The sequence below is a fragment of the Salvelinus fontinalis genome, chromosome 13 (assembly GCF_029448725.1).
Source record: "Salvelinus fontinalis isolate EN_2023a chromosome 13, ASM2944872v1, whole genome shotgun sequence".
In the NCBI taxonomy this organism is placed as follows: domain Eukaryota; kingdom Metazoa; phylum Chordata; class Actinopteri; order Salmoniformes; family Salmonidae; genus Salvelinus; species Salvelinus fontinalis.
The window spans coordinates 51,771,854-51,784,379 of record NC_074677.1 but is presented as its reverse complement, the minus strand read 5'-3'; the positions used below and the strand labels follow the sequence as shown (position 1 = coordinate 51,784,379).

General features: G+C 44.0%; 1 protein-coding gene across 1 annotated transcript in view; it reads right to left on the bottom strand.

The window, feature by feature from the left end:
* Nucleotides 1-12,526, bottom strand: part of LOC129868950 (leucine-rich repeat and calponin homology domain-containing protein 2-like) — a 79,439-nt gene that overhangs the window by 20,309 nt on the left and 46,604 nt on the right. The window contains 7 exon segments of the mRNA XM_055943326.1: nt 2,922-3,059; nt 3,299-3,337; nt 3,521-3,569; nt 6,649-6,711; nt 7,986-8,105; nt 8,442-8,509; nt 12,337-12,440. Of these exon segments, the coding sequence (XP_055799301.1) occupies nt 2,922-3,059; nt 3,299-3,337; nt 3,521-3,569; nt 6,649-6,711; nt 7,986-8,105; nt 8,442-8,509; nt 12,337-12,440 (581 nt within the window).

Below are 12,526 nucleotides of genomic sequence, written 5' to 3'. Positions count from 1 at the left end.
ACACTCAACGTCAACAAAACAAAGGAGATGATCGTGGACTTCAGGAAACAGCAGAGGGAGCAGCCCGCTATCCACATCGACGGGTCAGTATTGGAGAAGGTGGAAAGTTAAGTTCCTCGGCATACACATCACGGACAAACTGAAATGGTCCACCCACACAGACTGCGTGGTGAAGAATGCCAACAGCGCCTCTTCAACCTCAGGAGGCTGAAGAAATTTGTCCTGTCACCAAAAACACTCACAAACGTTTACAGATGCACAATCGAGAGCATCCTGTCGGGCTGTATCACCGCCTGGTATGGAAACTGCTCCGCCCACAACCTTAAGGCTCTCCAGAGGGTAGTGAGGTCTGCACAACGCATCACCGGGGGCAAACTACCTGCCCTCCAGGACACCTACAACACCCGATGTTACAGGAAGGCCAAAAAGATAATCAAGGACAACAACCACCTGAGCCACTGCCTGTTCACCCCGCTATCATCCCGAAGGCGAGGTCAGTACAGGTGCATCAAAGCTGGGACCGAGAGACTGAAAAACAGCTTCTATCTCAAGGCCATCAGACTGTTAAACAGCCATCACTAACATTGAGTGGCTGCTTCCAACATACTGACTCAAATCTCTAGCCACTTTAATAATTAAAAATGGGATGTAATAAATGTATCACTAGTCACTTTAAACAATGCGACTTTATATAATGTTTACATACCCTACATTACTCATCTCATATGGATATACTGTACTCTATACCATCTACTGCATCTTGCCTATGCCGTTCGGCCATCGCTCATCCATATATTTATATGTACATATTCCTATTCATTCCTTTACACTTGTGTGTATAAGGTAGTTGTTGTGAAATTGTTAGGACTTGTTAGATTACTTGTTAAATATTACTGCACGGGCCTCCCGGGTGGCGCAGTGGTCTAGGGCACTGCATCGCAGTGCTAACTGCGCCACCAGAGTCTCTGGGTTCGCCCCCAGGCTCTGTCGCAGCCGGCCGCGACCGGGAGGTCCGTGGGGCGACGCACAATTGGCCTAGCGTCGTCCGGGTTAGGGAGGGTTTGGCCGGTAGTGATTTCCTTGTCTCATCGCGCTCCAGCGACTCCTGTGGCGGGCTGGGCGCAGTGCGCGCTAACCAAGGGGGCCAGGTGCACGGTGTTTCCTCCGACACATTGGTGCGGCTGGCTTCCGGGTTGGAGGCGCGCTGTGTTAAAGAAGCAGTGCGGCTTGGTTGGGTTGTGCCTCGGAGGACACATGGCTTTAGAGCTTCGTCTCTCCCGAGCCCGTACGGGAGTTGTAGCGATGAGACAAGATAGTAATTACTAGCGATTGGATACCACAAAAATTGGGGAGAAAAGGGGATAAAATGTATAAAAAAAATAAAAATAAATAAATAAATATTACTGCACGGTAGGAACTAGAAGCACAAGCATTTCGCTACACTCGCATTAACACCTGCTAACCATGTGTAAGTGACTAATAAAATTTGATAATGTATTATTCCAGCACAGGTGCAATTTACATTTTGGCCACTAGATGACAGCGGTGTATGTGCAAAGTTTTAGACTGAGCCAATGAACCATTGCATTTCTGTTCAAAATGTTGTTTCAAGACAGCCCAAATGTGCCTCTTTTGTTTCTTAATAACTTTCCATGTTCAAAATTGTGCACCCTCCTCAAACAATAGCATGGTATTCTTTAACTGTACTAGCTACTGTAAATTGGACAGTGCAGTTAGATTAACAAGAATGTAAGCTTTCTGCCAATATCAGATATGTCTATGTTCTGGGAAATGTTCTTGTTAATGCTAATCTCATTAGCCTACGTTAGCTCAACCGTTCCGTGGAAGGAACACCGATCCCGAAGAAGTTGCTGCAGTCAGTTTCAGAAAGGGTGGCAAGGAATATGTTAGTACTAAATATTTCAAAAACTAAAAGCATTTGGGACAAATCATTCACTAAACCCTAAACCTCAACTAAAACTTCTGATTAATAAAGTGGAATTTTAGCAAGTTGAGGTGACTAAACTGCTTGGAGTAACCTTGGTTTGTAAACTGTCGTGATCAAACATGTTGATACAACAGTAGCTAAGATGGGGAGAAGTCTGTCCATAATAAATCGCTGCTCTGCCTGCCTTTTTAACAACACTATCAACAAGGCAGGTCGTACAGGCCCTAGTTTTGTCGCACCTGGACTACAGGTGTGGTCAGATGCCACAAAGAGGGACCTCGGAAAATTACAATTGGCTCAGAACAGGGCAGCCCGGCTGGCACTTAAATGTACACGGAGTGCTAACATTAATGACATATATGTCAACCTCTCATGGCTCAAAGTGGAGGAGAGATTGACTTCATCACTACTTGTTTTTATGAGAAGTGTTGACAAGCTGAATGAACCCAGCTGTCTGTTTAAAATACTAGCACCCAGCTTGGACACTCATGCATACCCCACAAGACATACCACCAGAGGTCTCACAGTCAAGAACAGATTATGGGAGGCGCAAAGTACTACTTAGAGCCATGGCTACATGGAACTCTATTCCACATCAGATAACTGATGCAAGAAAGTAGAATCAGATTTTTTTTTAAACATGTAAAAACTAAAATACACAGTGGGGAACAATGGGGACTGTGAAGAGACACATTAAACATGATAAGACACGCACGTACAGATGGATTTTGTATTGTAGATATGTGGTAGTAGAGTAGTGGCCTGAGGGAACACACTTAATGTGTTGTGAAAAGTGTTATGAAATGTAACATCATGTAATATTTCAAATTGTATATAAAACTGCCTTAATGTTGCTGGACCCCAGGAAGAGTAGCTTCTGCCTTGGCAACAGCTAATGGGGACACTTAATAAATACATATAGAAATCAACATCATGGGATTCAGAGTGCAATGTGGTAGCCATGGTCTCCTACCTTCAGATAATCTTTCCTCAGATACTTGTTCCTCCTGCGCTCCTCGTTCTGGTTGAGTACAGGTGGAACCTCTGGCCACTTTGGCTCCGTGTCTGACTCGGACTTCAGGCTGCCATCGTAGGAGCATGAAGAGGAGGGCTGCAGAGAGAGAGAGAACCAGGTCAAGATACTGGACACTGTATTAACCAAATGGCAATGCAATAATAGACAAAACCCCCTTGGCTTTAGCAGCACTAGAACTTAATTTAAAGAGATGATTGACCTAAAGCCTCTCCCTACGTCACTCAGTTATAAAAGGCTAACATGCACACAGCCACGTCTTCACATGGACGGTGATGAGGGTGAGGGAACAAAAGGCACGAATGAAAATGGGGGACCTCAGAGAAAGCGACGTCGTCGTCTGTGAAGTCAGGGTCCTTTCCAGAGACAGGCAGAGAGAGGTGAACAACATGAGTGAAACCCAGACACCAAAACCAAGGCCTCACACACAGACACAGTGGAACTGAAAACACGACCATGATGTAGTATTACTCGCACAAAATGGGAAGAATGAGTAGCATGTTTCCTGTAGAAAACAGAGAAGGGCAGTAAGTCCTTACCTGCCCACTCAGCACTGCCGTGCCACTGCTCCCTTCATCCAGAGAGGCACTAGGAGAGAGACAGGAAAACACACTGACTCACTCAGTCACACGTATTTACCTTCATGGACAATACCCTCATTTATTGGACAGTGTGTCATCACGAGGGCAGCCAACAATCAATAACAACAGAGAGACAATTGAACCTTTACTACGTAGACATGGAATCACTGGCCACCTTAATAATGGAACACGAGTCACTTTAATAATGTTTACATACTGCTTACTCATCTCATTTGTATATACTGTATTCTATTCTACTGTATTTTAGTCAATGCCACTCAGACATTGCTCATTCTAATATTGATATATTTCTTAATTACATTCTTTTACTTTTATATTTGTGTGTATTGTTGTGAATTGTTAGATCCTACTGCACTGTCGGAGCTAGGAATACAAGCATTTCGCAACACAGGCAATAACATCTGTGACCAATAACATTTGACTTGATTTGGTGTAGTTCAATTGGTAGAGCATGGTGGTTGCAACGCTATGGTTGTGGGTTGGAAATCCCAACGGGGGACCAGTACAAAACAAAAGTATGCACTTACTGAGTCGCTCTGGATAAGAGCGTCTGCTAAATGTCTAACATGTAAAATGTAATTACTCGTAGTTATAGCTACAGTGCATTCAGAAAGTATTCAGACCGCTTGACTTTTCCCGACATTTTGTTATGTTACAGCCTTATTCTGGATTGAATTGTCCCCCCCTCCCCCTCAATCTACACACAATACCACATAACGACAAAGAAAAAAACAGTCAATCAATCAATAATATAATAATTATTTTTAGCAAAAATGTTTATTTTTAATTTACAATCTGTAGAAGCTATGAGAATAGAAAGGTTCAGTACTTTTGTGAAGCATCACAGCACAGTTGAAAAATATATGGCAAATAGAAATCCAAAATGGATGATGTTGAGAGAGAGAGATGGGAGGGGTTGAATGGAGCTGAAGGGTGGGACTAATAACAACATAACCAATTTAAAACATATGGGGTCTGTAAAATGTGTATAAGTTCAGAACTTTTGTGAAATAGCACAGTTACAAATATAAATCAAACTGGATGGACATCAGAAATAGAGGAAGGACTAAAAACAAACTAAATATAACTATTGTAAAATAGATTGTGTCTGTAAAATGTGTATAAGATGTATAAACTGAAAGTAAAAGCCTAAGTGTATTAGTTTACTCCAATTGGGGGAAGGGTGGTAGGGTTTGCGGGGAATAAAGGTATATTCTTAAAAAAGTATGTATGACTATATAGGTATGTGTATGTATATATGTGTATATGTATGCATGCGTGTATGTATATGGATATATATATTTACCCCAAAAATATATGTGGGATTGGAAATGATGCAGACAATTACATTGATGGAAGCAACATTCTTTCTGCAATATTAAGCTGATCCACCCCTTAAAAAAAAGAAGAGTTTTTGTTCATTTTTTTGGCTAATTTATTAAAAAAATATAAAAAACATAAATATCACATTTACATAAGTATTTACATAAGTACCAACCCTTTAGTCAGTACTTTGTTGAAGCACCTTTGGCAGCGATTACTACAGCCTCAAGTCCTCTTGGGTATGACACTACAAGCTTGGCACACCTGTATTTGGGGAGTTTCTCCCATTCTTCTCTGCAGATCCTCTCAAGCGCTGTCAGGTTGGATGGGGAGAGTCTCTGCACAGCTGTTTTCAGGTCTCTCCAGAGATGTTTGATCGGGTTCAAGTCCGGGCTCTGGCTGGGCCACTCAAGGACATTCAGAGACTTGTACCAAAGCCACTCCTGCATTTTCTTGGCTGTGTACTTAGGGTTGTTGTCCTGTTAGAAGGTGAACCTTAGCCCCAGTATGAGGTTCTGAGTGCTCTGGAGCAGGTTTTCATGAAGGATCTCTCTGTACTTTGCTCCGTTGATCTTTCCCTCGATCCTGACTAGTCTCCCAGTCCCTGCTGCTGATAAACATCCCCACAGCATGATGCTGCCACCACCATGCTTCACCGTAGGGATGGTGTCAGGTTTCCTCCAGACGTCACGCTTGGCATTCAGGCCAAAGAGTTCAATCTCGGTTTCATCAGACCTGAGAATATTGTTTCTCATGGTTTGAGAGTCTTTAGGTACCTTTTGGCAAACTCCAAGCGGGCTGTCATGTGCCTTTTACTGAGGAGTGGCTTCCGTCTGGCCACTCTACCATAAAGGCCTGATTGGTGGAGTGCTGCAGAGATGGTTGTCCTTCTGGAAGGTTCTCCTATCTCCAGAGAGGAACTGTGGAGCTCTGTCATAGTGACCATCGGGTTCTTGGTCACCTCCCTGACTAAGGCCCTTCTCACCCGATTGCTCAGTTTGGCCGGGCGGCCAGCTCTAGGAAGAGTCTTACTGGTCCCAAACGTCGTCCATTTAAAAATGATGGAGGCCACAGTGTTCTTTTGGATCTTCAATGCTGCAGAAATGTTTTTGTACCCTTCCCCAGGTCTGTGCCTTGAAACAATCCTGTCTCGGAGCTCTACAAACAATTCCTTCGACCTCATGGCTTGGTTTTTGCTCTGACATGCACTGTCAACTGTGGGACCTTATATAGACAGGTGTGTGCCTTTCCAAATCATGTCCAATCAATTGAATTTACGACAGGTGGACTCCAAGTTGTAGAAACAGCTCAAGGATGATCCTGGGCTCAATGTTGAGTCTCAGAGCAAAGGGTCTGAATACTTATGTAAATATGGTTGCTCTTTTTTCCATTTTAATACATGTGCAAACATTTCTAAAAACCTGTTTTCACTTTGTCATTATTGGATATTGTGTGTAGATTGATGAGGAAAAACAATTATTTAATACATTTTAGAATAAGGCTGTAATGTAACAAAATGTGGAAAAAGTCTAGGGGTCTGAATACTTTCCGAATGCACTGTATTTTGAGACAAGATCCTATAACACGAGTCATGGGGACAGTTTCGATGTTGGCATGCTTTTGAGTCTATGACTAGGCTCAACTTGCGCCCAGGAAACCGGCTAGTTTTATGCAAGTGACCCAAGGTCTTAGAGTGTAACGGGCAGGAGTAATGCGTTTAGGTAAAGCTGTGCTGTACGTACCTGCGGATAGCCTGAGAGGGGGACCTTTGTTTGCTGCCGGAGCTGCCAGAGTGACTAAGGAACCTGGACAGGTAGACAGAGGTGTGGTTAGTACCATCTCTCCATTTTCTCTCTGCAGACACAATGTGTTCAGGCAGTCATGACATGGTATGGGTTCAGGTAGATTTAAGAACTGGAGAACAACAGACAATCTATCTAAGGGTGTGCATTCATCTCACAAGGCACAGAAACATGCATGTAATTCTCCAGCTTGACATTTTTCACTATTATAATTAACAGACACCACATTAGTTTTCTATACATACATCCACCTCCTTAAACTTTCACAATCTCACATCTGTCTCTACCTGTGTGCACGGCCGGCAACCCTCCTTCGATGAATTAGACTCTCTGCTCTACAAATTAAGGACCGTCGTCTAGTAGCCACACATCATGTGTGCACCAATCAGGTCCAAGGAAGAGGCGAGGTGGAGGAGCAGGAGATGGATGAAGCAGGGAGGGAATAAGAGGAGAGAAGAGGGGAGCCAATGACAGGGAGGTCCGTTAGATGCAGAGCAGGAATAGAGATAGTTAGAGCGGGGTGATGGAGTAACTTCAGGAGAAAGAAGAGTAGTAAAATGTCTGGAAAGGAACTAAGGTCTGCGCATACAATGGATAAAATACAGGTAATACACTCTTGGAAAAAGTAGGTTATATCTAGAACCTAAAAAGGTTCTTCAGCTGTCCCCACAGGAGAACCCTTTGAAGAACAGTTTGTTTTTTGGTTATAGGCAAACCCTTTTCCCACAGAGGGTTGGTTCTACATGGAACCAAAAAGGTTCATCCTGGAACCAAAAAGGGTTCTCGTATGGGTAACAGCCGAATAAACCTTTTGGAACCCTTTCTTCTGAGAGTGTATAGAAGGACCCAATGCAAGAGAAATGATAACGTGCACTCTTCACGTATCGCCTGCTGTCTGCAACAGCTATGGCTGGCTCACGCTGACAATTGATTATTGTTAACCTAATAACTATGGGTAGAACCCCAATAACCAGTCAGAAAGCCATGACTGTCAAGGTTGTAAATCAAGTCCTTTTCTTTCCTGTCTTGTAGAATGAAAAGAAGAGTCCTTCCCCCTCCCAGCCCTCTCCTCCAAGAACATCCCAGGATCTTCCTGCCCTTTCACTGATAAGGGGTCAAGGATGGAGTGAGAGAGCGCGAGCAGAGGTGAAGGTGGGGGATGCTGAGCTCAGCAGATGCAAAGAGGACAGAGAGATATGGAGCTAGGAGCAGGGATCAGAGTGAGGTGACGTCAGAGAGGAGGGAACGACCATGGGGGTCAGAGGTCAGCCTCTCACCTGTTCTGTTGCTCCTGCTGCAGGAGCTGGACGGCAATCTTCCTCAGGTCCAGCACCTCCTTCAGCTCTTCCTCCTCCTCCTCTTCTTCCTCCTCCTCAGCTAGCTGATCTTTATCAGAGCTGCAGGCCACAGGGACATGACAGTTAGAAACCTACGCCAACTGCTTCACACTTACTGTAATATCATGAACTCACAATGTGGCCAAACTATAGCGGCAGCTATCCAACGACAGCCTTCTCAGCAGGTCTACTGTCCCGGCCTGTTGTTATTGTTATTTCACTACTGCTATCATCTAGCTGCTAAGTATCAACTCACCTACAGTACATTAACCAGGGTTGTAAATAAATGATCTAAGGAGACTGATAGATCAATATTATTTCAGTTCAAACTTAAATAACTTGAAGGTGAATTCTCTGCCCTTCCTCCTCCTGTCTATCCGTGTAGTGAGGACTTACCCAGACTCTTCTTTCCAGCTTTCCTTATCTTTGCTTTGGTGTGACTTGTTAAGAACCTTCTCCAATTCCTGAAACACAGAACAAAAAGTCAGATTCATTAATTCAATAAAAGCAATTAAAAAAAAAAAAAGTTATAGTTAAGCAATATGGCCAGAGGATGTGTGGTATATGGTCAATATACCACGGCTAAGGGCTGTTCTTATGTGTGACGCAACGCGGAATGCTTGGATACAGCCCATATTGTTAAGTGCCTTATTGACATTATAAACTGGTTACCAACGTAATCAGAGTAGTAAAAAGTCATGCTTTGTCATACCCGTGGTATACGGTCTGATGTACCACGGTTGTCAGCCAATCAGCATTCAGGGCTCGAACCACCCAGTTTATAACAAGATGTGTAAACCCTTAGACTACTATCCAGGTTCAATCACAAGCCTGTTTTTCATTATCGATCCAAGTCAGGCCGAGACACATTTCATTTGGCCTTTAAGCGCTGTGCCTTGGCTTATTCCACAAGCCTCCCCCCCGCAAAAAAACTAACAAGATGATCTATTTGCCTATTCCATTTGTAAGGGAGGCCATCCTTTTGGTGGAGATTTCAGTGAGGAGGCAACAAGAAGAGGAAGTACAATGTCCAGGCTGGACATATATTTACAGTGCAGGAGTGGCAAACTGTACGCTACGTATAATTGTACAAACAATTAAACAAACAGGACGTAGACAGGTTTCACAAACAAACAATAACTGAAAATAAATCAAAGAAAGGTTGAGCTCAATAAATCAAACAAACCCCAATCACGCCTGAAACCAATGGCAGCATTCCAGCCTTACCCTGTCTCTCTCTGCCCAACAATGAAATGACAGGGTTTAATTACATCTCAACACGGCCTTCACCTTGGAAGAAACCACTTCCGACCAATCACAAATACACGATCAAAATACATACTTGAAATCATCAATAACCACAATAAGGTAACCCCATTGACATTTCATAAATATGCACACTTCATTAATAGTATGACACCATGCATAAAGCAGAAATAGATAGGCGATAACATTTAGCTCCCCTCAGCTTGGCACTAGCCACCATACAGGATATCTAGCACTTCAGACTGCGGACCTGGCCAACCCTCCTGACGCAGCAGGATTAAATAATTCACCTCCTCAATCAACGATGCTTAACATGTACATTTGTAACAGAGTATATATGAACAGAATACAGGCCGACACCAGCTCTGTGACGACTCCACAAACGCACTAATCTACACTACATGGCAAAAGTCATGTGGAAACACCTTCAAATTAGTGGATCTGGCTATTTCAGCTCACAGGTGTTGCCGGCAGGTGTACAAAATCGAGCACACAGCCATGCAAACATTGGCAGTAGAATGGCACGTTTTTTACATTTTATTTAACTAGGCAAGTCAGAACAGCCTGTACTGAAGAGCTCAGTGACTTTCAATGTGGCATAGGATATCACCTTTCCAACATGTCAGATAATCAAATTTTTGCCCCGCTAGAGCTGCCCCTGTCAACTGTAAGTGCTGTTATTGTGAAGAGGAAACGTCTAGGAGCAGCAACGGCTCAGCCGCGAAGTGGTAGGCCACACAAGCTCACAGAACAAGACCACAGAGTGCTGAAGCGCGTTAAAAATCGTCTGTCCTCAGTTGCAACACTCATTACAGGGTTCCAAACTTCTTCTGGAAGCGACGTCAGCACAATAACTGTTTGTTCTGAGCTTCATGACATGGGTTTCCATGGCTGAGCAGTGGCACACAAGCCTAAGATCAGCATGCACAATGCCAAGCGTCGGCAGGAGTGGTGTAAAGCTCGCCGCCATTACTCTCTGGAGCAGTGGAAACGTGTTCTCCGGAGTGATGAATCACGTTTCACCATCTGGAAGTCCGACAGAATAATCTGGGTTTGGCGGATGCCAGGAGAACGCTACCAGCCCGAATGCATAGTGCCAACTGTAAAGTTTGGTGGAGGAGGAATAATGGTCTAGGGCTGTTTTTCATGGTTTGGGCTAGGCCCCTTAGTTCCAGGAAAGAGAAATATGAATGCTACAGCATACAATGACCTTATAGATGATTCTGTGCTTCCAACTTTATGGCAACAGTTTGGGGAAGGACCTTTCCTGTTTCAGCATGACAATGCCCCAGTGCATAATGCGAGGTCCATACAGAAATGATTTGTTGAGATCGGTGAGAAAGAACTTGACTGTCCTGCACTGACCTCAACCCCATTGAACACCTTTGGGATAAATTGTAACGCCGACTGTGAGTCAGGAGTAATTGCCCAGCATCAATGCCCGACCTCACTAATACTCTTGTGTCTGAATGGAAGCAAGTCCCCGCAGCAATGTTCCAACATCTAGTGGAAAGCCTTCCCAGAAGAGTGGAGGCGGTTGTAGCAGCAAAGGGGGGACCAACTCCATATTAATGGCCACGATTTTGGAATGAGATGTTCGACGAGCAGTGTCCACATACTTCTGTCCTTCTCTCAGCACATATCAAAGCTGCAGGCTAAAGTTAAATCTAGACTGGGTTTCCGCTATCGTAATCGCTCCTCTTTCACCCCAGCTGCCAAACTACTGCAGCCCTCATCCTCCATATACAACACCTGTTCTGCCAGCCACATTCTGTTAAAGGTCCCCAAAGCGCACACATCCCTGGGTCGCTCGTCTTTTCAGTTCGCTGTAGCTAGCGACTGGAACAAGCTGCAACAAACACTCAAACTGGACTGTTACATCTCTTCATTCAAAGACTCAATCATGGACACTTTTACTGGCAGTTGTGGCTGCTTTGCGTGATGTATTGTTGTCTGTGCCCAACAAAGTTGGTAACATGTTTCGTGCTGCTACCATGTTGTGCTTCTGTCATGTGTTGGTACCATGCTGTGTTGGTACCATGCTGTGTTGGTACCATGCTGTGTTGGTACCATGCTGTGTTGTCATGTGTTGCTGCCATGCTATGTTGTTGTCTTAGGTCTCTCTTTATGTAGTGCTGTGTTGTCTCTCTTGTCGTGATGTGTGTTTTGTCCTATATTTGTTTATTATAATTTATTTTTTATCATAGCCCTCATCCCCGCAGGAGGCCTTTTGCCTTTTGGTAGGCCGTCATTGTAAATACGAATTTGTTCTCAACTGACTTGCCTAGTGTTAGGTTCTAAATGTCAGAGTAAGAAATCGAGGGACACTAGGAAAGCTCCAACCAAGTTTATTCACCAATTGGGTCCATACAGCTGCATAAGACAAAATACATTCACACAAGCACTGATACTCAACCCTGAGTCTCCTCCTACACATCTGAACAGCCAATGCATCTCTGTTGCTAGACAGAACCTTAGTGATATCTATCTCTTCCTCACTTCCTCTAACCTGACCTCTGCCCCAAAGTGTTCACTCCTCCCCAACTCACGGCTGTCATGTTGACTCGTACCAGACTGGGTCTTCTCCCATAGGATCCCTGATGGCTAACATTAACATATCGGGACATAATGTAAACGTTATACATTCCCCTCTCTCCCTCAGTGACATGAAGAAGTAGATTTCATATTTTCAGAACCAAACACTAGTTAAATAAACATTTTTTTTTTTATATATTTTTTTAATGTATTGTACTTTAATTCTTTGCCTGATTTAGGGCACTTAAGAGCTGTGAATGTCAGGTATGGGATTGCAAGTTTTATGACTTGATGAAAGGTATGATTCGTTTTAAGCACGGATTAAGCTTGTACTGACAATCTCCTATATCCCCCGGAGCTAATAGTGGAAAAGGAACAGGCAGTGGTAGCACAGTACCTCACCCGTGGATAGCTCGACAGAGGAAGACAGACTAGTTAGTGGTGCACGTGTAGTGGCCATACAGCTCCCAATGGATTTCTTGTGATGTACCTTTATACAGGAGATGTAGGGTCCACCACTCTGCTGCCCGTCCCCCTCAGACAGGGCAGCATCCTCCTCTGGGTTGGGCTCGATGAAGTCATAGGGTTCCTGATCTACGGGCACAACACACCAGGTTGAACCTCAGACTATGTGCTTGTTGCCAGTTGAGCACAATATTGCTCAAATACTGTTCCCTAAC